Source organism: Ovis aries, chromosome 8, assembly GCF_016772045.2.
Source record: "Ovis aries strain OAR_USU_Benz2616 breed Rambouillet chromosome 8, ARS-UI_Ramb_v3.0, whole genome shotgun sequence".
In the NCBI taxonomy this organism is placed as follows: Eukaryota; Metazoa; Chordata; class Mammalia; order Artiodactyla; family Bovidae; genus Ovis; species Ovis aries.
The window spans coordinates 2,690,342-2,718,023 of record NC_056061.1 but is presented as its reverse complement, the minus strand read 5'-3'; the positions used below and the strand labels follow the sequence as shown (position 1 = coordinate 2,718,023).

General features: G+C 40.8%; 1 protein-coding gene across 2 annotated transcripts in view; it reads right to left on the bottom strand.

Annotated features, from left to right (window-relative positions):
• The window catches only part of MYO6 (myosin VI), a 160,281-nt gene that overhangs the window by 30,308 nt on the left and 102,291 nt on the right, over positions 1 to 27,682 (bottom strand). For both annotated transcript variants that reach the window (XM_027972293.3, XM_060419368.1), the window contains exons 16-20: positions 17,161 to 17,288; positions 14,314 to 14,409; positions 13,849 to 14,022; positions 10,489 to 10,527; positions 8,805 to 8,898 (exon numbers count right to left, since the gene is read on the bottom strand). In XM_027972293.3, the coding sequence (XP_027828094.1) occupies positions 8,805 to 8,898; positions 10,489 to 10,527; positions 13,849 to 14,022; positions 14,314 to 14,409; positions 17,161 to 17,288 (531 nt within the window). The remainder of the gene's footprint in view (positions 1 to 8,804; positions 8,899 to 10,488; positions 10,528 to 13,848; positions 14,023 to 14,313; positions 14,410 to 17,160; positions 17,289 to 27,682) is intronic.

Below are 27,682 nucleotides of genomic sequence, written 5' to 3'. Positions count from 1 at the left end.
ATATTCAATGTTGATAATATTTAGTGCTGCTAAGACTGTGGGGGAAAATTACTTTTTAATACACTATTTCTGGAAATAAAAGATGCTTCAGGATTTTCAGAGCAGTGCTACAGAATCTGTCAAATTTAAACACATGCATATTTTCTGTTTTAGTGATGAAACAGATTTCTCCAGCAGAAATAAATGAAGATATCTACAAGTGATGTTCATTGTGTCCCTGAGTGTCAGGCAAAATATTAGAAATAAAATAAATTGCAAGAAAATGAAAATAAAGTAAAACTAGCTTGACTATATTTTCTAAAAATAAACTACTGGTCTCTTGAAAATTCAAATGCAGTTTGTAATCGTCCCTGGTGGTCTAGTGGTTAGGATTCGGCGCTCTCAAATGCATTTGTATCTATTTTTTCTGCTGGAAACCTTTGGGTCACAGTATAGAAGGCAAAGACCTGCTTTTGGCTATTTTCCAAGTTCTGAGATTACTTCTAGAATAAGATTGAGTTTCCAAGATGAAGTCAAACATATTTCCTGGTTCTCATCAGCACTTGAAGCAAATGGAGAAGACAGAAGACTATGTCACTCTAAAGACCCCCATTTCATTCACCTCTCAAAGGAGCTAGTCTACCGGGGTGAAGAGTCTACAGGATGACTATCAACATTCAGTATAACTTCAGTAAATGACTAATTTGAGCCTTGAGTCAGCGTGAGCTTTTCATGGCAGGAACAGCATAAGAAAAGGGTCAACTATTGATAATACCAGGACGTTTGTTTATAAAAAGACGTGGATTTCAGTCTATAGGACTATTTAAATCAATGAAGAAAATAAGATTATTCAATAAAAAGTGTTAGAACAAATGGTTAGACATAAGGAAAACAAAAACAACATCATATCTGTACTGCACTCCTCATAACCAAAATAAATTTCTGCTGGTCAAAAATTTAAATTAGCAAAATAAAATTATAAAGTATTCTTAAATGGGTAGGCTTTTATTTTAAAATAATCTCACTGGAAAGAGAGGCTCCCTAGGCAATCAGATTGAATTTTAATCTGACTGGCAAAGGTGTAAAACCCCAATAATACTCAGGGATGATGACAGTGTAGGAAAACACACATGTACATTCTTAGGGGGAGAGTAAGCCATCGTCGCAGTTTCAGATGGCAATTTGGAATAAGTACTTATATTATTGATATTCAATGGTAATAACAGTTGTCACTTTGACGATTTTTCACTTCTATGAATCTATCCTACAACTTGTCACATATGTGGGCAAAGATACACATCAATTCACTGAGTCATTGCTAGTAAAACAAAGCACAGAAATGACTTAAATACTAATCAAATTATACTATAATCATATGACAGAATATGATATATTAATTAAAAATAATAGAGCAGAGCTTTAGCAAGTATAAAAAATATGTTCAAGGCACAGAGTTAAATGGTCACCTTTTTGAAGTGAGACTTCTTTTTACTTATTCTGTACCATTTAATTTTTGTTACAGTGAACATATATAACTATTATAATTTTCAATATAATTATATAATATATACAATATAATTTATATTTACTACTATAATATATAACATAAAATAAAGTTTAATACTAAATTAAATATAATATTAAATTTAACTTAATATAATGGAACACATAAAGGCAGTTGTTCTTATGGAAAGAAATTTCCAGAACTAGACTGAGGCTCTGGCTCTGTTTGGAGAAATAAAAGTAAGGTTTAATTGGTACTGTCAGAATTGTTGCCCATGTACATCAAATACACAAGCACCCTTGGAAGCGTGAGCGTCGTCTGAGTCCCTTGGCTTGCCCTACCACTGCAGCCAACATAGGAAGTGGCTCACAGAAGTTCATTAAGAACTTCATGGAGCTTAACAAATTACCAAGTCTGTGGTTGCTTTCTCCACACTTGAAGCTAATTTACTCTAAAGATATTGTGAGGCTTAAAAATATAAGAATCACCCAACCAAGTACCCTTCCTTCTGGAGATTCCCACGCCCGTCTTTTCCTCAGGGGAGTCTAGTGAGGAGCCTCCTGGCACAGTCCCAGCTGGCCATCCCCAGAACCCTCTCTGCTGCCATGCAGGGAGCGTGGCCCCCATGTTACAGGAAGACCTGCCTTCTCTTCCTTTCCCCTACTTTCCTGGGGCTGGTTGATCAGAAGATAGTCCCTTTAGTAAAAGCTGTCCTAAATTAATTATTCTCCTTAAATTGGGAAAAAAATAGAAAAGGAAAGGCAAAGGAGAATTCCAATCTTAGATGTCTTTATTTTAAAAGCATCACAACTATTTTTATTTCTACCAGTTATTGGTAAATTTTTTGGCTTTTTCTCATTACCTAGTCATACAATTACCAATTCTAAGCCATTTTACTGCAATTATAAAAAAAAAATCAAACCATTATGAATTGGTGGCATCTATTAAACTGCCAGCGTATCTTGTTAAAATGAACTGCTTACTGAAAGAGGAATCCCAGCTAAAGCATTACTGAGCCCACATTCTGCTAATCTAATAGTGCATAGTGCAAATCTAAACACACTTGACTTGCCAGGACACTGGATGCTCAGTAGGAAGTAAATGATATTACGTTAGGCTAACCAAATCCTAAAGAGAAATTTAAATGAGGAAAATAACCAGACTCCAAGCAAAAATGATCTGAAGAAAACATTACAAAAACACAACTATACATATGTAGGAATTAAACAGACATCATTTATTTAACCTTCTGGTGGTGGTGGTCTGGTCACTAAGTCGTGTCCAACTCTCGCGACCCCATAGGCTGTAGCCCACCAGGCTCCTCTGTCCATGGGATTGCTCTGGCAAGAGTACTAGAGTGGGTTGCCATATTTAACTTTCTAGTATTTGCTAAAATCAGTCAAGAATAAATCTTTATTTCCTAGCCTGTGTATTTCATTCAACACATGTTTACTAAGTCTAGTACATGCTTTGCACTGCCAGGAAGCAGGAATATGCATACAAGTCAGAACGGTTTCTGCCCTCAAGAGTTTACAGATGAGAGAAAGGAGAAATTAAATAAAATCTGTGACTTTGAAATGAAAGTGCTTGGCACCCTTTACTCAGGCCCCCTTCCTTGCTGGGGCATCAGGAAAGGCTTCCACGAGGAAAAGGACAACCAAGCCCAGATGTGAACAACAAAGACAAAGGGGAGAAGAGAGTTTATCAAACAGGAAGCAGCAGATGCAGAGGCCCTGAGGGAATACAGGGCATTTAAGGGACTGAAACGAAGGCCAGAGCGACTGGAGAGCAGAGAGGAAACAGGGGCAAACGGGCCCACGGGCCAGACCACAGGGGCTTTGGAAGCTGCGAGAATTCTGCTCTTCATCCCAACCAGAGTCAGAAGTCAAGCAATGAAGAGCCATGCTCAGGTGTGAGTTGTAAGGCAGTAATTCTGGACATATGTGGAGAACAGACCAAGCAGATGCAAGGAGGACAGTTAAGGAGCTTCAGCAAAGAGCCAGGTGACAGCTTGAATTAGGGAGTCCTAAGGCTCACTGTTTGCTAGGAGAGTAGATCTTAAATGTTCCCACCACAAGCAAGCAGTGGTAATTACGTGGCCCAACAGGACTGAGCCAATGCTATGGTGGTAACCATTTGGCAATACGCAAGTGTGTCAAATCAACACATGCACAACTCAAACTTATACGATGCTGCATGTCAATTATATCGCAGCAAATCTGAAGGAGGAAAATACACACTCCTTAGGTCACATGGAAGGGGGCTTCGGGAGCCTTAGACTGAGAACATATGCCTAGGCCGTCCAGTGTGGCAGCTGCTGGACACGTGCTCTGTAGCTGCACTAGCCACATGTGACCTGGTGGTGGTAGTTAGTCGCCCAGTCATGTCCGACTCATGGACTGCAGCACGCCAGGCCTCTCTGTCCCTCAACCTCTCCCGAAGTTCACCCAAGTTCATGTCCATTGCATCGGTGATGCCATCCAGCCATCTTATCCTCTGACACCCTCATCTCCTTCTGCCCTCAATCTTTCCCAGCATCAGGGACTTTTCCAGTGAGTCAGCTGTTTACATCAGACGACCAAAATACTGGAGTGTCAACTTCAGCATCAATCCTTCCAGTGAGTACCCAGGGTTGATTTCTCTTAAGATCTGATCCCCTTGCTGTACAAGAGACTCTCGGGAGTCTTCTCCAGCACCACAGTTCCAAGGCATGAGCTCCTTGGTGTTCTGACTTCTTTACAGTCCAGCTCTCACAACCGTACGTGACCAATGGGAAGACCATATAGCCTTGAGTATACAGACCTTCGGAGAAGGCAACGGTAACCCACTCCAGTCCTCTTGCCCGGAAAATCCCATGGATGGAGGAGCCTGGTGGGCTGGCAGTCCATGGGGTCGCGAAGTCGGACACGACTGAGCGACTTCACTTTCACTTTTCACTTTCATGCATTGGAGAAGGAAATGGCAACCCACTCCAGTGTTCTTGCCTGGAGATTCCCAGGGATGGGGGAGCCTGGTGGGGTGCCGTCTATGGGGTCACAGAGTCAGACACGACTGAAGCGACTTAGCAGCAGCAGCATTGGCAGAATAACATCTCTGCTTTTCAATACACTGTCTAGGTTTGTCGCGTGTGACTATTTCATCTTTTTTAATTAAGCACAGTTAAAACTTCAGTATCTAACTCATACTAGTTACATTTCAAGGGCTCAACAGCCACAAGTATCTAGTGGCTGCCATACTGCACAACACGGGTACAGATTATTTCCACCTCCACAGAAAGTCATATCAAACAGCACTGAGAGAAGTGAGAAGAAGAACAGCCCCAACAAGGGATACCCACGTGGGAAGAAGACGACCCTGCAGAGCAGCCAGGAGTGGCCAAGCATTCAGGAGAAGCAGGGACACATGCTGTTTTAGAAGCCAAGGAAAGGTGACGTTACAGGGACAGAGTGGAGCCTGATGCTGCTGCAGTCCACTGAGATAAGGTCTGCAAAGAAACGCCTAATTCAGGATCAGGAGAGTCACCAGAGATCCTACCCAGAATCACCCTGGTGGAAGCTGATTTCTCCTGGGCTCAAGAGTGAGTGGAAGGCAGGAAACTCAGAAAGCGAGAAGAGAAGATTCTTGGAGAGAAAAGCAAAACCTGGAGAACAGAAAGTAAGGCCAGCGATGGGGAGGGAGCGGGAAGGAAATGTTGGTGAGAGGGAAAGAAGATGAGGTTCAGAGGGAGAGGCCATCTCAGAGCTTCAGTACAGGTCATCAGTACTCAAGGTTCCTGAGAAGGCAGGGAGGGATGAATCCAAAACAATACAGTCTCAATACGGAAGAGAGGCACTTTCTACTTTCCATCAGGAGGGAAGGTATGCAGGTAAAGATATTTGGCAGCACACAGGCAGCACACAGGCGTTCAGCTTTTGAGTAAAACAGAGGTGAGGCTGCCTGTTGGCAAAGGTTCAGGGCAGGGTGAGTCAGACTGGTCTCTGGGGAGAAACAAAACCTGCTGGCCAGGGAAACTCGGTGGGTGGGTATGAGAGCCCTTTGAAGGTTAGTGATCATGAGTTTACAACAGCACCTATCTGCCTTGCCCACCTTCTCCATGCAGATGAGGAGAAAACCATTCATCGACAGCGGTAGACACAGCCGAAAGCTGAAGAACTGATGCTTTTGAACTGTGGCGTTGGAGAGTCCCTTGGACTGAAAGGAGATCCAACCAGTCCATCCTAAAGGAAATCAGTCCTGGATATTCATTGGAAGGACTGATGCTGAAGCTGAAACTCCAATACTTGGGCCACCTGATGCGAAGAACTGACTCATTTGGAAAGACCCTGATGCTGGGAAAAATTGAAGGCAGGAGAAGGGGACAAAAGAGGATGAGATGGTTGGATGGCATCACCAACTCAATGGACATGAGTCTGAGTGAACCCCGGGAGCTGGTGATGGACAGGGAGGCCTGGCGTGCTACAGTCCATGGGATCGCAAACAGTCGGACACGACTGAGCAACTGAACTGAACTGAACTGAAGCTTATATAATTGGGGGAGGGCTCTTTAAGAAATAACTACAAAATTATAAATTACAAAGAATATAATATCAGGTACAGGGTTCTGAAAGGAGCCCATATAAACAAGGCACTCCGAAGCTAAAGCGACCTCAGCTTTCTAATAAATCTGCCGCCAAGAGGAGCAAGAAATGGAGTCAGGTTGGCAAGAGGGTTTCAGGAAGTGTCCCAAGCCTGAATTTATAGGAGGGAAAGGCCGTGCCCTGGGAGAGGCAGGGGTGGTATGAGAAGGACGGAGGATGGGCACAGGATAAAGAAAACAGTCCCGGGCCCCTGACCGGCATGACTGGGTCAGGTTTTGGTGTCCTTGCTTCTCACTCTACTACTTGTAAAAAAAATAAAACTGGAAGCAGCACAATGCCCTCGGCTCCTGTGGACCTTTTCTGCACTTGGTTAAACTGTCACTCTCTACCCCTCACCTGGCCATGTCTGTCCTTTCTCAAGGGCACTGTGGTGTTTGTTTTCAATAAGCAGTAGAGTGAGAAGCAAGGACAAAACCTGACCCAGTCACATGGGGAACGAACTGCTGTGGGACTGAGAAGGCTGTGGAAAGAAGGCCACAGAAAGCACCCACAGAGGAGGTCTGGGTTCACAGCTAGAGTGTTTTTGGTTTTCTGAATTATTTTTAATTTATTTTTTAATTGGAGGAAAATTGCTTCACAATGTTCTGTTGGTTTCTGCCATACAATAATGCAAATCAGCCATAATTATACATATATCCCCTTCAGACATGAAACAACAGACTGGTTCAAAATTGGGAAAGGAGTACGTCAAGGCTGTATATTGTCAGCCTGCTTATTTAACTTACACACAGAGTACATCATTCAAAATGCCAGGCTGGATGAAGCTCAAGCTGGAAGCAAGATTGCCAGGAGATATATCAATAACCTCAGATATGCAGATGACACCACCCTAATTGCAGAAAGTGTAAAAGAACTAAAGAGCCTCTTGATGAAAGTCAAAGAGGAGAGTGAAAAAGCTGGCTTAAAGCTCAACATTCAGAAAATGAAGATCATGGCATCTGGTCCCATCACTTCATGGCAAAAAAATGGGGAAAAAATGGAAACAGTGACAAAGTTTATTTTCTTGGACTGCAAAATCACTGCAGATGGTGACTGCAGCCATGAAATTAAAAGATGCTTGTTCCTTGGAAGAAAACCTATGACAAAACTAGACAGCATATTAAAAAGCAGAAATCAGTTTGCTGACAAAGGTCCGTATAGTCAAAGCTATGGTTTTTCCAGTAGTCATGTAGAGATGTGAGAACTGGACCATAAAGAAGGTTGAGCACTTAAGAATTGATGCTTTCAAACTGTGGTGCTGGATAAAACTCCTGAGAGTCCCTTGGACAGCAAGGTGATCAAACCAGTTCATTCTAAAGGAAATCAACTGTGAATATTCATTGGAAGGACTGATTCTGTAGTTCCAATACTTTGGCCACCTGATGTGAAGAGCCGACTCATTAGAAAAGACCCTGATGCTGGGAAAGACTGAAGGCAGGAAGAGAAAAGGGCAACAGAGGATGAGATGGCTGGATGGCATCACCGACTCAATGGACATGAGTTTGAGAAAACTCTGGGAGATAAGTAAGAACAGGGAAGCCTGGTGTGCTGCCGTCCATGGGGTAACAGAAAGTCGGACATGACTGAGCAAGTGAACAACAAGCCCTCCCTCTCCCTCTTGAGCCTCCCACCCCTCTAGGTCATCACAGAGCGCCAGGCTGGGCTCCCTGTGTTAAACAGTAGCTTCACACCAGCTGCCTATTTTATACATGGTGGTGTGTATATGTGAATGCTACTTTCTCCATTCATCTCAATTTTTCCTTTCCCTGCTGTGTCCACAAGCTTGTTCTCTGTATCTGCGTCTCCATTCCTTCCCTGCAAAGAGGTTCATTAATACCATTATTCTAGATTCCGTATATATGAGTTAACATAGGATATCTGTTTTTCTCTTTCTGACTTACTCCACTCTGTCTAACAGGTTCTAGGCTCACCCAGCTCACTAGAGCTGAGTCAAATGCATTCTTTTTTTATGGCTGAATTATATTCCATTGTGTACATGCACCCCATCTCCATCCACTCATCTGTCGATGGACATCTAGGTTGTTTCCATGTCCTGGCCACTGTAAAGAGTGCTGCCATGAACACTGCGGGGAGCGGGGTGGCCAGGGGGTGGAATTCTCAGGTGGCACAGTGGTAAAGAACTCATTTGCTAATGCAAGAGACATGTGTTCAATCCCCAGGTCAGGAAGATCCCCTGGAGTAGAAAATGGCAACCCACTCCAGTATTCCTGCCAGGAAAATTCCAGGGACAGAGGAGGCTGGTGGGCTGCCATCCATGGGGTTACAAAGAGCTTGACACAACTGAGCACACACACACACCTACTATGAACACTGGGGTACAAACGTTTTTTCAATTATGGTTTTCTCGGGGTATGTTCCCAGTAGTGGGATTGCTGGGCCATATGACAGTTTTATTCCTAGTTTTTAGAAGAATCTTCATACTGTTCTCCACAGTTGAGAAGCTTTTATAAATTATACTTCAATGAGGTAAAAGATTATTGTGAAATGATACTATACACCAATACTGTTCAAATAATTTGTCCACCTTTCTCTTCTTATAAATAAAAGAATATAAAAGTCTTATTGTGCTTAAAAATAATCAAGATGGTTGTGAATTATCTGAATGCACTGGATATATTAAATTGTATTTGAACTAAATAAGACTCTTGATACAGTCCAACATAGATTATAAAATAGAGAAATACCTGAACATTGAAGTTGAGACAGAATTTGAGCTCCTTCAAAGTCATGGCTTGTCATCTTTAAATTAGGCTTGATACAGCGAATAAAGCTTGCTCCCTAGAAGAATAAAGGTACTTTAAAACATAATACATGCAGCATTCTTATTTTTCTAAGAATTCCAGCAACTTTCAGAGCATATTATCATTAAGTTATGAGCCTCTCTTAAAATAATCACTAAGGAACTTAAAACAAACTAGCATACTTTTACAATGTAAAGGATTTATACAGTAATGTTAGAAAAATACAGTTTTATATTGAGTGCCAAAAATTGTGTTATTGTAAAAAGGAGTCTTTCATAATAAAATGTTTCAATATATTTAAACAATATATTTCATAGGATGGCATACATGTGATTATACTCCACATTTAAATGTATTTATGTGCTGTGTTGCTGTGATAAGAAAACTGCCCTATGACAAGATGAGCAAATAAAATTATGCCTCTTAAAATTTAGGGCAAAGTATTAAAAACACAAAAATCACTTTTCTCATCGTTCTGTTTTAGAAACATACAATAGGTCCTTGAGCTGCACTACTGTACGTCTCAAAGTTTTGTTAAATGGTATGTATTTTAAAAAGCTTAAAGGCGTTCATTTAGAGTCAGTTACCAGATTATGCTGAATGAGGCAGGGAAAACACTGCCACGCACACAGCGAGGCTGTTGGGGACTGAAGCTAACACACTGAACATCAAGTAACGGCTTCTCTTCCAAGTAGTCACACCCTGCAAAGCTGAACAGTTATATCAGCAATGATGCTCACTGCAAATGCCTTTAGATACTTTTTAGAAAAGCCTTTAAAAAATCACAACTATAACACAGCCATTTTACAGTAGCATCTTATTTGGGTGATAAAAATAAAAGACCTCATCAGGTTTAGTTTTCAAAGAGGTTTTGTCCTTAAGAGATAAATGTTTGCAAACAATGAAGATATTTAAGAGAATTTCTTGATGGTTTCAAAAGCAAGTCTAACAATAAATTAAGCAATAATAGCACAGAGAATAAATATTTGGCTTTTCAAAATGACTACTTGAAAATGAAGAGTATTTAGTTAAGTTCTGAGGATTTGTTTAAAAAGTAATCTTCTCCTAAAGTCATGCTTCATTAACATAAGCCACGTATCAAATTTCTTTCCATGGTGAATTTTCTTTAAACAAACAGAGGGGATTAAAATGTCCAGTTTTTTAAAAAGTCTCTGGGGAACTACTGCCTCTATTCTATGGCATAAAAATACTACGTCCACTTTTTCCATATCAACACTGTCACGTCGCGCTGTCGTGCAGCACTGAATGTTTCCACCAGAGACATGGAGTGGAAATGGATCACATGCGCTGTCTTCAATCCTAAAAGCTACACCTTCCTTCTCTACAATAACTAATTATTTTCACTCTCCTGAAGCTACAGGATAATCTTAGTAACATTCAGAGAATTCTTTGTTTATAAAACAACTTGATTGCACATATACATCTGACTTGTCTTCAGAACAAACCTAACCAAAATGATAACCATTTTAAAAACTGATTTTCTTTCAATGAGGAAATTTTTTTAATAAATTTTTAATTATTCCAGGTTTACTGTGCTTATTTTAATAATTACTAATAATAGTTTAAGAAGACCATTTAAAAACCCTGTTTTTTTAAGTATACTCACTGTACTTCGAAGTTTATCCAGAAGCAGATTCAACTGTGTCTGTAGAAGAAATCATTTCATTATTTCAGAAAGCAAAAGTATACAACACCATAAGTAAACATTAGCTCTTCAACATGCAATACTGCTCATCTACAACATCTCTTTGACAGACAGTAACATGCAAAAAGGTATGGCTAATACATAACACCAAGGACAATAACTTAAATATACAGAACTTGTGTAATTAAAAGACTGAAAATTAGCAATACTAGAAAACATACATGCAGGCTTGGAGGTGGGGTGAATGAGGAAAAAGGACACCAGCAATGAAAGAAGAAAACGCAGGTGTGATACATTCAGAAAGAAACCAACGGACCAGCATGTGAATAGGCGGCAAGCTGGGCGTAGCCTGTGTCTCACTCCATTATGAGCGAGGGTGTGCTCAAAATATCCACTCATGCTGTACATTGGAACTGCTTTATGTACTGCCTATCGTAAATGAAACCAACCTGCCTACCTGTTGAAAGCCTCTTTACTGTTTTAAAAAATCTCTCATTCCAATTACTTTTAAAGGCTAGGACAATTTTCTCAAAGTAAAATTCACAATGGACACTATAAGTAGTTACTGTGCTTTCCTTTTTAAAATATTAAGTGATTATAATTTACTCTGGCTCAGTACATTAAAATCATGTATTTGCTTTACTTCTCTGCAAAGTAAATTGTGTAAAACTGTTATACTGATTTTATACTGGGATGCTTATTGTACTACTTAACAAAAGATAAATTAACAGATCTACTTATAGCTATATTTAGTAATAATAATAGGTATACTTTACTGAATGCTTTCTATGAGTCAGACACTGCTCAAAGCTTTTCACAGGTACTATCTAGTTTAATCTGCACAACTCTAATTAGGGATATATTAGTCTCATTTTAGGAGAAGGCAATGGCAACCCACTCCAGTACTCTTGCCTGGAAAATCCCATGGACGGAGGAGCCTGGAAGGCTGCAGTCCACAGGGTCGCACAGAGTCGGACACAACTGAAGCGACTTAGCGGCAATAGCAGCAGCAGCAGTCTCATTTTACAGGTGAAAGCATTGAGGCCCAGAGAGATAACTTATTTGCCAAGATCATGGAGCTTGTAAAGGCAAGACCAAGACTCTAACAAAGGCCTAACACCAAGGTTCATTCTCTTAAGCACGGTACTCCAGCACGCTTCTCCAGCACGCTTCAGACATTAGAGGCTTAAGTTATAAAAACAGAATGAATTTAGATTAAAATAATACACCCACTTATCTGGTTGCCACAGTTTTGACAACCTTAACCAGTCTGGACCAGCACACAAATGAAAAGCAAGTGTTACGAGCCACTAATTTGGAAAGAAAATGACTGTCACAAAGCCTATGGTTCCTAATCCATAGCACAGTACTCTCCTCAAAATGGAGATAAAGTGAGAATGAAGAATAGAAGCAGCAAAAATGAACTACAGTATCTGAGAGAAGAGGGAAGAATGTCCATTACCAAAGACTAGTGGTCAAAGAGAACAAGGCACAGCAGCCTTACGCAACTCATGCTTTATTTGTATTTTATTTTAAAACATACAATCATTCCGGTGTATGATAAAAGAATAAGATTTTCATAAAAAAAACTTTTTCTAAAACACTTATAGTAAAAGAGTTCTGTTTCAATAACCTGAAAATGTCACATTTCATTGGAAAGCCTCTGGTTCTCAGTGATGCTCAGTAATGTAAATGCTAGCCTGTTTTATTTTACTGCCACACATAACTTGAATTTAATAAACTATTCTACTATACTTAAAAATAAGAATTACTATTATTTCATTTCAAAGCATCACAAAAGAACATTTTGAAATTTTATTAGTAATAATGTTACAGCTTTTAATTACAGTTTTCAAGTAGTCTGACGTGCAAAATGCATCATATTGCATTTAAGCAATTTTAAGCACTTAAAGTCTTAACATGAAATACCCTAGCCCAAAGAATTTTAAGAATGTTTTTTGTTTTATTTATATAAACTGTCTAAAATTTCAAGTGTGTTCTTGCCAGCAATACTAATATATCATGTAGGAAAATACTCAATAAATGATCTCCATTTCATACAGGATAATGTACTATTTTAAACCAATCTGTCAGCACATGTTTATATAGCAATTTCAGAATGTCTAAATAAGAGAAAGAATACTCAAGAGAAGAAACTCGTAATTAATTAACAAGAGTTTAACACTTTTTATTCAGTTACCTGAAAAATATGTGACAAGCTTTCTCTTATATCTATGCTTCAGCTTTTGTTTTATAACCATGATTTTATCAAGTTAGTTATTCAGAGCCCATTTCAGCCCACAGTGGATTTCAGGAAGCTTACATTATCAGTAGCCTAGTATTCTGAGTCTTAATTAAATACTGTTCCTAATTAGATCATTTTGTAATGTTTGAAGTACACAAAATGAAAGGCATATGCAGGTTTCTTATAAACGGAACAAGACTGTGGAAATGTATAAGGGAGACATTTATTCTATTTCTTTTATCTATTCATTTTCATTTATTCATTAAAAGTAATATAAAGGTTTTAAATTATCTTTTTATATGCAAAATACTCAACAGTTAGAACCAAACAGGAGTGTTCCATTTCTTAGATGCATCATGTGACAATTCCCTGTCAGACCTCAAGGAATAAATTCCTGGTCCAAAATCAGTGAAACAAATGAAGCGTTCTTCAGTGTTAAACAATAAGAAGGGTTTGCCACACCAAGTATTTATTTTTTATGGAAGTTATTAGAAGCTTTAATCAAATTTTAGTATAATATGCACACCCAAAATGCACTATGAGAAAGAACACATTAAAAACGAACTACAAACTGCACCATTGACTGAGCTGGGCTTTAACACAGCAGCCGCTCTATTAAGTAGGAGTCCACGAAGGCGATCATTTACCTGAAGCCCCTGGCAGTGCCTGCTTTTCCTCTCTCAACTCAACTAGGCCTCTCTAGCCATCTCGAGCTGGACTACTCCAGCTACAAGAAAACTGCTGAATGAGGAAGGAAACAGAAAACACGTGGGAAAGAGAAGGTTTGAAGGTCAACCAGACAGTAAGCAGAAGCAAGAACATTAGGAGAAGCGATCAGACATGTTAAGCACCAAGGAAGAGCACGTTCACCAAATTACAAGATTTCTGTATGTTCTGTTACTATGGCAACTTTATGTTCTTTTGTATACAAACATCAACAATCCAGTCTGCTCTTTGAATCTTACTCACGGGGTTTCTCAGAGTGAGCGACATTATCCCCCGGATAGTGTAAAACTCAATTTTTTAATGCAGTAAGAGAAAAAAAAAAAATCGAGCAATACGTTTGCCACAAATACCTTAAACTTGTTTCCCACACTGATGAAGCTAAGTTTTCCTGCTTTTTGTTTGGTGTCTTTGTTGTTATTTGTGGATGACTCAAATAACTCCCGGACAAATTTATCCCTGGATTCACATATTAAGGACTCAAGAGACATATGCAAAGCGTCATTATTTTTTTCCACAAACTGAGTCTGAAAAACAAAGCAGACAGGAACGATTCAGTCCATCTTGTGGTAATATTCCTTAACACGGTGCTGTCCAACAGAACCCCCTGAGGTAACAGAAACGCCCTGCGTCTGCACTGTCCAATACAGCCACCACCAGCCACAGGGACATCGGACACGTGAGATGTGGCAGGGTCCTGAGGAACTGACTTTTAAATTTTGCTTAACTTTAAAAAGCCAGATGTGGCTAGACATTACCGTATTGTACAGCGCAGCTTTAACATCGAATGGTTTTCTCCCTGTAAATGCTCTACTCACTGTTTCATAGCACACTGCCCCGGCAAAATGCCTGATGATGAAGCCTTCATCATCTCGGATGTTCCTGTGAACTGCCAGCTTAGACTTTCTAGGAATCTGAAAATCAATACATATATCAGTCATTAAATTACCAAAAATATACAACATTAATAACTCCCTTTAGAAACCATCTGGGTGTGAAAGACTTAAAATCAAAAAGGGGGTTTTCATACTTTATACAATCATATTGCTCCTTAAGTAAGTCTTAATGTACCAATAAAATCTAGCAAATATTTTTGGTCATAATCTCCTAGGAAGGAAAAAAAAAAGGAATAAGACCCAAAACAAAACAAAACCACACTATTCAGAAGCACATGCAAAACACAGCAGGCATTTTATGAAGTTAACTGTTTATGTCTAAAGCAGTAGCTGCTGAATTGTCATCTGGAGCACTTTTAAACCACCAAACCATTTACATGAGGTGATTCCTAGGTGTGACCAAGGTTGAGAAGCACTGTTCTATAGAAACACCTGAAATCAGCACAGGGACTCACCTACTGATTTTAGCCATACCTCCTAACACTCTTACACAATGAGCCCGAATCTATTTGAAGAAAACAAAATCACTCTCTGGTTGTACTATCGCTATAATATCTCCTACTGGTATCATTTCTAAAAGTTTCCAAGATAAAATATCACCTCTGACCCACAAAATAGCCTAAGGTTAAGAAAGACAATCTCATTTAAAAATGGAGAAGCTAAGGCCCCATAACCTCACCAGGCTTCTCCTGGGCGAGAGAGCTGGCAGACCACAGAGCCTCCCCTCTGTGTGATAGCAAACAGCACGAGCCAGAGGGGGGCCCTGGGATCAAGATGCCAGCCTGATGCCCAAACCCAGCCCTTTCTCCCCATTCTAGGAAAGGAGGTCACCTGCCCGCTCCGTGCCCGTCCCCTCATCTCTAGCATGGGGAAGCAAGCGGGAGCAACAGCAAAGGATTACTGTGAGCAATGTGCGGTGCTGTGCTTAGTCACTCAGTCGTGTCCGACTCTTCGTGACCCGACGGACTGCAGCCCGCCAGGCTCCTCTGTCCATGGGGATTCTCCAGGCAAGAACACTGGAGTGGGTTGCCGCGCCCTCCTCCAGGGGATCTTCCCCACCCAGGGACTGAACCCAGGTCTCCCACACTGCAGGCAGATTCTTTACCATCTGAGCCACCAGGGAGGCCCACCATGAGGATTAAATAAAGTAATTCAAGCAAATGCTTAGAATGCATCTGGCACATGGCAAGCAATTCGATCAATGATTATCATTCTTTACATTTTCAAAGAAATACAACAAAAGCAGTGAACCGTGCAAATTAGAATTTACTGCTGTGCTCTTGTTCTGTTTTGGGGAAAGTGACCAAAGCCCATTTCTGATGCTTTTGTTGGCTGTCCTTGGAGTGCTATGTCTCTGAAACCTTGGTCACAATTTGTTGACCAGCAGTCAGTTCTCTTGGCAAAAGTGACTGTGCATCCAGACTGGTTCTCAGAGAGAGCAGTGAATAAACAGGACTAGATACACGTCTTCAGTCTTAGCAGAAGTTTTCCTGGGGACACATGCTGTTTTATTTCTATCTCAACTGAAGTGAAGAGAGGCAGCCTTCACATCCCAAAATTTATTTAAGGATAAGAAGAACTGCAAGTTGATGGAGTAGGTGGCTGTGGGATGCAGTCTCCAGAGAAGGTTAGCATAATTACATCAGCTTTTTCAGTAAATGCCTTCAACCCGCTTGTGCTACTGATTTAGTTAATGATGTATGGAAACAAGAATATCTGCCTTCATTCACTTGAACTCCTGGACCTATCAAAGCAATGACTGTTATACTATGTCCCAGTCTCAAAACTGTGACAGTACAGGAGGCGACTGCAACTCTGGACAGCTTTTCTTTTCTCTTCCATCTTCCTTCCTTCCTGTCTTCATTCTAAGATGAGGCAGCACCTACCTACATGGGTGAAATTAACAACCATTCTGGGCACAAGGATGGAGTTGTATTTGGATTAGTCAGGGGATGTAGGTTGACTGTAAAGATAAACACAGAGCTCCCTAAACAAAGAAAACACCTCAAGAGAAGCACGCTCCAGCCTTATGGAGAATGGCCCTACCAGCCACCACCACTAGCGGGGATTCAAGCACAGCTCTATGACACAACAGCAGTCTAGGGAACCAGGTCTTCTGACCCTTTTTGGAAGAGTACTTCTCATTTATTTCTCTCTGTGTCTCTTGTCTCTCTGTGTCTATTTTACCCTTCAGCTAGTTCTTCTGTTGCTTCAGCTTCTATGACCCTCTCTGAGTACAACTGCCATTCAAAACTCCTAAGGAAAGAGCATCGAAATGAAATCACACATCATTAAATGAACTGCTTCTACCAGTCAGACTCTTAGCCACAAGCTTTGCTGGTTTTATAAACGTGCAGGCAGGTGGCTGCATGTGACTCTAGGTCCTAACCCCTGGGAAGTGATCCAGTGCACATGATACGGAACACAGTGACTGATGGCCACTTCACCCAGAAGGGAGAACATAAAGACAGCACATAAATGTACGAAAAAAGGACATAAATCTTTTTGTACATCGTATATGGGAGAAATGTATTTTATATCCAGCTAAAAGGGCCTTGATTGGATAGATCAGCAGCAGCAAAAATATACAGATATAAATTAATGGTCATCTATAGAAGACACTGTGCTGGATTAATTATAGAAGATGCATATAGTTGTTAAATGCCTTACATAACTTAGGAGTCTGATTATCTAATATCTAACATCTAGCACATCTTTCCGAAAGTTTCTCTTCCAGCCAGAGCCTCAGTTTTGAAATGACAAACTCACAGAGAGTCGGAAATGGTCTTTGTGCTTCTGGTGAACTGCAGATGTGAAGTGTTGATCACTTGGCTGGGGAAGGCGATTTTCTTCATCCAAAATATCCAATATTCCCACTAATTTTGCTTCAATTAAATCTATTTCAAAAAATTCAAATATGACAGGGTAAAAATACAACACTTTAAACACTGATCACAAATTTTGAGGGCTGGTCAGAAACAAAGTAATATGATTCCACAAATACTGTTTTCTCTCAAAAGCTACAGAGAGTAAATGAATTTTATTTTACATCTGGCAATTTATTAGAAAGTAACATCATATACTCAACACAGTTTAGAGAACAACTCCATAAAGAAAATGACTAACGTAATAACCATCCTGGCTGTAAGCTAGGACAGAGGCCAAAGAGCCAGCAATCTTCCTCTCCCAGATGACCTCTATATTCAAAACGAAGTAAAACTACAGAAGCTTTTGTAAGCTTAGGTTTTTAAAACTACTTACAGATATGGGTTCAAAAGCTTTCCAGCAAAACTTCAGCAACAACACATATTTATGCTCCTTATATTCTTATGTTTTGAATTTACTGCCTGTCCAAAATAACTATAGAATGTAAGCTGCTTAAATGCAGTAGATAGAACTGTTAAATGGGACAGACTCTAAAAGATAGGAATTAAGAACAAGATGGCAGAGGAATAGGTGGACATGGAGTACATCTCTCTTCACGGATACATCAGGAACACACCTTCAGACACAGAAATGTAGGCAGAACACCAGCTGAGAGTGGACGAGAGTAACTGACCAGCAGAAAAGAACATATAGAACCACACAAAACTCGGTAGGAAGGAACTAGGGGGAAAAACAGGAGTGTTAGTACGACTGGACCTGCCCTTGGCAGGTGGGGGAACAAGCAGGGGTCCGATCCCCACATCAGGGCAATTGTCTGAGTCAGAGGAGAAACATTTAAGGCTGAGACTGAAACAGGTGATCTGTGGCAGCCTAAATGGAATGAGAATCAGACAGTCCTTGCTGCAGCCACACATACCCTGGATAGGGACCCAGGTCCCCTGGAAGGTGCAGCAGCTGAGAGCTAGAGTTTAGGGATTGTAAAGCAATCCCAGGGCAAGAGCTGCTGTGGACTGTGGAGAGACAGATCGAGGGGACGTGAGGGAGGAGACTGTGGTGGGAAATGCCTGTGGAGGAAAGCCAGGCAGCCATGGAAGCAAGGCGATGAGTCACGCATAGGGGATGGAGCCTCTCTCTCCACACGCCAGCAACAGCAGCTGAACAACAGAGGCTGGCCCATCAAACGCCTGAGGCACCACAGTAGGACCCCAGCCAGGGAGCCCCTTTAAGTGCCTGACACAAGGATATACTGACTAGGATCCCAGTCAGGGGGGGCCCCTCTATGTGCTTGACACCCCACACAACAGAGAAGGACCCCAGGCAAGGGAGCCCTCTAAGTGCATGAATGGGTGGAGCTACAGGGAAAGACTGGCCAAAGAGGCCTTCTGATTGCCAGCTACAGGAGGCTCGAAAAAACTCTGAGAGGGCCATAACTCCTGCCAGAGAGGCAGTCCATGTCCCTGCACATTTGGTGCCACCAGGGTCCCCACAAGCCAAGCAGCTGCTCCACCTTCACACTCACCTTTCACTGGGGCAGAGCTGCCACAGGCAAAAAAGGCTTGCATCTAGCACACACGGTCACTTCAGTCGTGTCTGGACTCTTTGCGACCCTGCAGACTGTGGCCTGCCAGGCTTCTCTGTCACGGAGGGGGTGCTCTCCAAGCAAGAATACTGGAGCATACTGGCCAATACTGGTTGCCATACTCTTCTAGAGCACAATATTTCCTGCTGCCCTAGCTGCCAACTCCCCTGAGTACCTGGTGCTGCCAGAATCCCTGAGACCCAAGCAGCTGCACCACCTCCACACCTGGCCCTCACAGGCAAACCCAAGTCCTCCAGGGCAGCCTCAGGAGCAAACCCCCGTGGACAACCCACATGCAGAGATGGAAATAAAACCACAAGTGAAACCCAGGTGCAGTGTGGCTATGGAAGAAGACCCAAAACCTTCCCACCAGCTGTAGAAGCTGCAGATTAAATCCGTACAATCATCTAGGCAGACTCTGTGTCTATGGAATATCTAAAAGGCCACTGAGAGTTCCCACAGAAGAAAACGCACTAGTCCTGACAGCTGTGGACACTGGAGGCAAGAATGCACAGGAGCAGGACCAGGTTAGAAGCTGAGCTGCCCCCATAGCAGGTCGAGAGACCAGCACAGTGCTGGAGGGCGTCCTAGAGAGGTGAGGTGGGCTGTGACTCTCAGCGAGGGAGAGGACTCCGACAGCAGTGACCCAAGAAAAACATTTATTATTCTTGTGTTCGACTTATTCTGTAGATTCTGTTGGGTTTTTCCCCCCTTTCCCCCACTTTGTTGCAGCTGTCGATTTTACTGGCACTAGGAAATCTAAGCTTTTGAGCTTTTCTTTTTTTCCTTAGTTACATTTTTTATTATTGTTATGAACCTCTACCTCTACGCTGGGCTTTTTCAGTTTTGTGGAGTTTTCCTTTTTTTATTTTCTAATTTTTTAATATTACTTTTTAATTTTTAAACCTACTATTATTTTTCCTACATTTATCCCTTTGTTTGCTTCTCCCACTATTCTTTTCTCCTTGCAATTAATCCTTAATGTATATAAATCTTCTTTATTTACCTTTATTTAACTTTGCATGTCTATTCTTTCTTTCCTTACGTCTCAGCATATTTGTTAATGTTATCTTCATTGTTTTATTCCCCACTTGGCACCTTGCTTTAGTTTTGTTTTGCAGTTTGTGCTTCAGTTACTTTTGTTCTGGCAGATATAATTTTTGGTTTCCTTTGTTCACCAGGTCAATCTATTATACTTTACTTTTGTTGGAATGTTTTGATTTTGATTATGGGTGGATATGTATATGTGTTTATTCAGTCACACTCTTTATTGTTGCTATAAAGCTCTGCCTCTACACTGGATTTCTGCAGTTCTGTGGAGCTTTCCTTTTTTATCCTTTTTATTTCTTCACTTTTTTCTTTTCTCTTTTTTATAATTTTTAATTTTTTGAAACCTATTATATATTTTCTACATTTATTCCTTTGTCTGCCTTTCCTATTGTTCCTTTCCCCTTGCAGTTAATGTTTAATGTATGTAAATCTTCTTCATCTACCACTACTTAACTTTGCGTATCAATTCTTTCTTTCTTTTCTTTCCTTCCTTTCCTCTCAACATATTTGTTAGTTTTGTTTTCATTGCTTTATTCCCACTTGAAACCTTGCATTAGTTTTGTTTTCAATTTTCTGCTTTAGTTAGTTTTGTTCTTAACTGGTAAATATAGGTTTTGATTTCCTTTATTCACCAGGTCAATCTACTGTACTTTATTTTTCCTGGACTGTTTTGACTTTGCTCATGGGTGTATATGTATATGCGTATGTTCCATTTTTTTAAATTATCTGCCTGATTTTGTAACTGCCATTTATCTGGGGTTCATCTTTGGTTTCTCATTTTTGGATATTTGTTTCAATCTCACTTAATGCCATAACAAACCACTTGTGGAATCTTCATTCCTGACCAGAGATCAACCTCTGAGCCTTTGGAGTGGGAGCACTGACTCCAAGACCCTAGACCACCAGAGAACTAACCCTGCTGTTGCTGCTCCTAAGTCACTTCAGTCGTGTCCGACTCTGTGCGACCCCATAGACGGCAGCCACCAGGCTCCCCCGTCCCTGAGATTCTCCAGGCAAGAACAGTGGAGTGGGTTGCCATTTCCTTCTCCAATGCATGAAAGTGAAAAGTGAAAGTGAAGTCGCTCAGTCGTGTCCGACCCTTAGCAACCCCATGGACTGCAGCCTTCCTAGGCTCCTCCGTCCATGGGAGTATCAAATAGTGAGAACTCACACAAAGGAAACCACTTGAATACAAGGCCCAGCATCACCCAACCACAAATAGTAGTCTGTGCAGGATGCCTCATCTGAACAACAAACAAAACAAAAATACAAACCCAATCATCAGCATACAGGATCACCGTATCACTCAGCTTGTCCATCAGAGAAAAAAGAAAAAAACAAACAAACAAACAAACAGAACCTCAGCACAAATCTCACCCTATAGGAAGCTTACACAAACCCCTGGGCCAAACTCAGGAGGACAGAAACTGAAAGGAAGAAAGAATTCAACTTTGAAGCCTAGAAAAAGAAGACCTCAAATACAATAAGTTAAAAAAAAAAAATAATGATTGATAAGACCAGAAACTATAAAACTCCTAGAGGAGAACAGAGGCAAAACACTCTCCGACATAAACCACAGCAGGATCCTCTATGATCCACCTCCCAGAATTCTGGAAATAAAAGCAAAAATAAACAAATGGGATCTAATTAAAATTAAAAGCTTCTGCACAACAAAGGAAAATATAAGCAAGGTGAAAAGACAGCCTTCTGAATGGGAGAAAATCATAGCAAATGAAGCAACTGACAAACAACTAATCTCAAAAATATACAAGCAACTTATGCAGCTCAACTCCAGAAAAATAAATGACCCAATCAATAAAATGGGCCAAAGAACTAAATAGATATTTCTCCAAAGAAGACATACAGATGGCTAACAAACACATGAAAAGGTGCTCAACATCACTCATTATTAGAGAAATGCAAATCAAGACCACAATGAGGTACCACTTCACACCAGTCAGAATGGCTGCGATCCAAAAATCTGCAAGCAATAAATGCTGGAGAGGGTGTGGAGAAAAGGGAACCCTCCTACACTGTTGGTGGGAATGCAAACTAGTACAGCCACTATGGAGAACAGTGTGGAGATTCCTTTAAAAATTGCAAATAGAACTGCCTTATGACCCAGCAATCCCACTTCTGGGCATACACACCGAGGAAACCAGAATAGAAAGAGACACATGTACCCCAATGTTCATTGCAGCACTGTTTATAATAGCCAGGACATGGAAGCAACCTAGATGTCCATCAGCAGATGAATGGATAAGAAAGCTGTGGTACATATATACAATGGAGTATTACTCAGCCGTTAAAAAGAATTCATTTGAATCAGTTCTGATGAGATGGATGAAACTGGAGCCGATTATACAGAGTGAAGTGAGCCAGAAAGAAAAACACCAATACAGTATACTAACACATATATATGGAATTTAAAAAGGTGGTAATGATGACCCTGTGTGCAACACAGCAAAAGAGACACAGATGTGTAGAGAGGACTTTTGGACTCTGAGGGAGAGGGAGAGTGTGGGATGATTTGGGAGAATGGCATTGAAACATGTATACTATCATGTAAGAAACGAATCGCCATTCTATGTTCGATGCAGGATACAGGATGCTTGGGGCTGGTGCAGGGGGATGATCCAGAGAGATGATATGGGGTGGGAGGTGGGAGGGGGTTCATGTTTGGGAACTCATGTACACCCATGGTGGATTCATGTCAATGTATGGCAAAACCAATACAGTACTGTAAAGTAAAATAAAGTAAACATAAAAATTAAAATAAAATAGTGAAAAGGCAGAGAAATATGACACAAATGAAGGAACAAACTAGAAATGCAGCAGTCCAAATAAATGAAGAGGAAATAGGCAAACTACCTAAAAAAGAATTCAGAATAATGATAGTAAAGATGATCAAAAACCTTGAAAACAAAATGGAGAAAATGCAGGAATCAATTAACAAACATCTAGAAAAATTAAAGAATAAACATATAGAAACAAACAAAACATTTACTGAAATTAAAAATACTCTAGGAAGAATAACAGCAGAATATCTGAAGCAGAAGGAATCAGTGAGCTAGAAGGAAAAATGGTGGAAATAACTTTTGAAGAGCAGATTAAAGTAAAAAGAATGAAAAGAACTGAGGATAGTCTCAGAAACCTCAGGGACAGTATCAAAAGCACCAACATTTGAATTAAACATTCAAAGAAGAAGAGAAAAAAAAGGGTATGAGAAAATTTTTGAGAGATTATAGTTGAAAATTTCCCCAATATGGAAAAACAAATAGTCGATCAACTCCAAAAGGCACAGAGTCCCATACAGGATAAACCCAAGGAGAAACATGCCAAGACACATACTAATAACACTAACAAAGACTAAACACAAAGAAAGAATATTAAAAGCAGCAAGGGAGAAGCAACAAGTGACATACAAGGAACACTCCATACGCTTAACAGCTGATCTTTCAGCAGAAACTCTGCAGGCCAGAAGGGAATGGCAGGATATATTTAAAGTTCTGAAAGGGAAAATCTACCACCAAGATTTCTATACCTGGCAAGGATTTCATTCAAAACTGCTGGAGAATTCAAAAGCTTTTTCAGACAAGCAAAAGTTAAGAGAATTCAGTACCACCAAACCAGCTTTACAACAAATGTTAAAGGGATTTATATAGTCAAGAATAGAAGAGAAGAAAAAGATTTACAAAGTCAACCCCAAACAATTAATAGACTGGCAATAGGAACATATATATCAATAATTACTTAAAATGTAAACAGATTAAATGCTCCAACCAAAAGACACAGACCCACTGAATGGATACAAAAACAAGACCCATATATATGCTGTCTACAGGAAACCCACTTCAGACCTCAAGACACATATACACCGAAAGTGAGAGGATGGAAAAGTATATTCCACCCAAATGGGAAGCAAAAGAAAGCTGGAGCAGCAATCTTCACATCAGATAAAACAGACCTTAAAATAAAGAAGATTACAAGCGCGGACAGCCGAGACGGCACACAAGAGCAGCGGAGAGGAGCTACACCATGTCCGAGGTCAGAGGCGGAGCCCAGGAGGAGCTACCCCATGTCCAAGGTAAGGAGCAGTGGCTGCGCTTTGCTGGAGCAGCCATGAAGAGATACCCCTCACCCAAGGTAAGGGAAAACCAAGTAAGAGGCAGGCACTGAGAGAGGGCATCAGAGGGCAGACAGACTGAAACCACAATCACAGAAAACTAGCCAATCTGATCACACGGACCACAGCCCTGTCTAACTCAATGAAACTAAGCTATGCCCTGTGGGGCCACCCAAGACGGATGGGTCACGGTGGAGAGATCTAATAGAATGTGGTCCACTGGAGAAGGCAATGGAAACCACTTCAGTATTCTTGCCTTGAGAACCCCATGACAGTATGAAAAGGCAAAATGATAGGATACTGAAAGAGGAACTCCCCAGGTCAGTAGGTGCCCGATATGCTACTGGAGATCAGTGGAGAAATAACTCAAGAAAGAATGAAGAGACAGAGACAAAGCAAAAACACCACCCAGTTGTGGATGGGACTGGTGATAGAAGCAAGGTCCGACACTATAAAAAACAATACTGCATAAGAACCTGGAATGTTTGGTCCATGAATCAAGGCAAATTGGAGGTGGTTAAACAGGAAATGACAAGAGTGAACATCGACTTTCTAGGAATCAGCAAACTCAAATGGACTGGAACAGGTGAATTTAACTTAGATGACCATTATATCTATTACTGGGAGCAGGAATCCCTTAGAAGAAAGAAATGCAAGTAGCCATCATAGTCAACAAAAGACTCCGAAATGCAGTACTTGGATACAGTCTCAAAAATGACAGAATGATCTCTGTTTGTTTCCAAAGCAAACCATTCAATATCACAGTAATCCAAGTCTATGCCTTGATCAGTAATGCTGAAGAAGCTGAAGTTGAATAGTTCTATGAAGACCTAAAAGACCTTCTAGAACTAACATCCAAAAAAGATGTCCTTTTCATTATTTCAGTGCAAAAGAAGGAAGTCAAGAAACACCTAGAGTAACAGGCAAATTGGCCTTGAAGTACAGAATAAAGCAGGGCAAAGGCTAATACAGTTTAGCTAAGAGAACGCACTGGTCATAGCAAACACCCTCTTCCACCAACACAAGAGAAGACTCTACACATGGACATCACCAGATGGTCAACACCAAAATCAGATTGATTTATAATATTAAATTGATTATATTGTATTTCTGTGCAGCCAAAGATGGAGAAGGTCTATACAGTCAGCAAAAACAAGACTGGGAGCTGACTGTGGCTCAGATCATGAACTCCTTATTGCCAAATTCAGACTTAAATTGAAGAAAGTGGAGAAAACCACCAGACCATTCAGGTGTGACCTAAATCAAATCCCTTATGGCTATACAGTGGAAGTGAGAAATTGATTTTAGGGACTAGATCTGATAGACAAGAGTGCCTGATGAACTATGGATGGAGGTTCATGACACTGTACAGAAGACAGGGATCAAGACCATCCCCAAGAAAAGAGAAATGCAAAAAAGCAAAATAACTGTCTGAGGAGGCCTTACAAATAGCTGTGAAAAGAAGGGACGTGAAATGTAAAGGGGAAAAGGAAAGATATACCCATTTGAATGCAGAGTTCCAAAGAATAGCAAGGAGAGATGAGAAAGCCTTCCTCAGCAATCAATGCAAAGAAATAGAGGAAAACAACAGAATGAGAAAGACTAGAGATCTCTTCAAGAAAATTAGAGATACCAAGGAAACATTTCATGCAAAGATGGGCTCAATAAAGGACAAAAATGGTAGGGACCTAACAGAGGCAGAAGATATTAAGAAGAGGCAGCAAGAATACACAGAAGAACTGTACAAAAAGAGATCTTCACGACCCAGATAATCACGATGGTGTGATCATTCACCTAGAGCCAGACATCTTGGAATGTGAAGTCAAGTGGGCCTTAGAAAGCATCGCTATGAACAAAGCTAGTGGAGGTGATGAATTCCAGTTATTTCAAATCCTGAAAGATGATGCTGTGAAAGTGTTGCACTCAATATGCCAGCAAAGTTGGAAAACTCAGCAGTGGCCACAGGACTGGAAAAGGTCAGTTTTCATTCCAATTCCAAAGAAAGGCAATGCCAAAGAATGCTCAAACTACCACTCATCTCACATGCTAGTAAAGTAATGCTCAAAATTCTCTAAGCCAGGCTTCAGCAATATGCGAACCATGAACTTCCAGATGTTCAAGCTGGTTTTAGAAAGGCAGAGGAACCAGAGATCAAATTGCCAACATCCAATGGATCATCAAAAAAGCAAGAGGGTTCCAGAAAAACATTTTTTTTCTGCTTAATTGACTATGCAAAAGCCTTTGACTGTGTGGATCATAATAAACTGTGGAAAATTCTGAAAGAGATGGGAATACCAGACCACCTGACCTGCCTTCTGAAACATCTGTATTCAGGTCAGGAAGTAACAGTTGGAACTGGACGTGGAACAACAGACTGGTTGCAAATAGGAAAAGGAGTACATCAAGGCTGTATATTGTCACCCTGCTTATTTAACTTATATGTAGAGTGCATCATGAGAAACGCTGGGCTGGAGGAAGAACAAGCTGGAATAAAGATTGCCAGGAAAGTATCAATAACCTCAGATATGCAGATGACACCACCCTTATGGCAGAAAGTGAAGAGGAACTAAAGAGCCTCTTGATGAAAGTAAAAGAGGAGTGTGAAAAAGCTGTCTTAAAACTCAACTTTCAAAAAACTTAGATGATGGGATCCGGTCCTATCACTTCATGGCAAATGGTTGGGGAAACAGTGTCAGACTTTATTTCGGGGGGCTCCAAAATCACTGCAGGTGGTGACTGCAGCCATGAAATTAAAAGACACCTACTCCTCAGAAGGAAAGTTATGACCAACCTAGACAGCATATTCAAAAGCAGAGACATTACCTTGCCAACAAAGGTCCATCTAGTCAAGGCTATGGTTTTTCCAATGGTCATGTATGGATGTGAGAGTTGGATTATAAAGAAAGCTGAGCGCCAAAGAATTGATGCTTTTGCACTGCGGTGTTGAAGAAGACTCTTGAGAATCCCTTGCACTGCAAGGAATTCCAACCAGTCCATTCTAAAGGAGATCAGTCCTGAGTCTTCATTGGAAGGACTGATGTTGAAGCTGAAACTCCAATACTTTGGCCACTTGATGCAAAGAGCTGACTCACTTGAAAAGACCCTGATGCTGGAAAAGACTGAGGGCAGGAGGAGAAGGGGACGACAGAGGATGAGATGGCTGGATGGCATCACCGACTCAATGGACATGGGTTTGGGTGGACTCCAGGAGTTGGTGATGGACAGGGAGGCCTGGCATGCTACAGTCCATGGGGTAGCAAAGAGTCGGACATGACTGAGCTACTGAACTGAACTGAACTGAACAAGAGATAAGGAAGGACAGTATAGTGGGAGGGGGGTTCCTGATTAGGAACTCATGTACACCCATGGTGGATTCATGTCAGTGTATGGCAAAACCAACACAGTACTGTAAAGTAAAATAAAGTAAAAATAAAAATTAAAAAAAAAAAAGGAAGGACACTACATAATGATCAAGGGATCAATCCAAGAGGAAGACCTAATAATTGTAAATATCTATGAACCCAACATAAGAGGTCCTCAATACATAAGACAAACACTAAGAGACATAAAAGGAGAAACTGACAGTAACATAATAATAGTAGGAGACTTTAACTCCCACTCACACCAGTGGACAGATCATCAAAACAGAA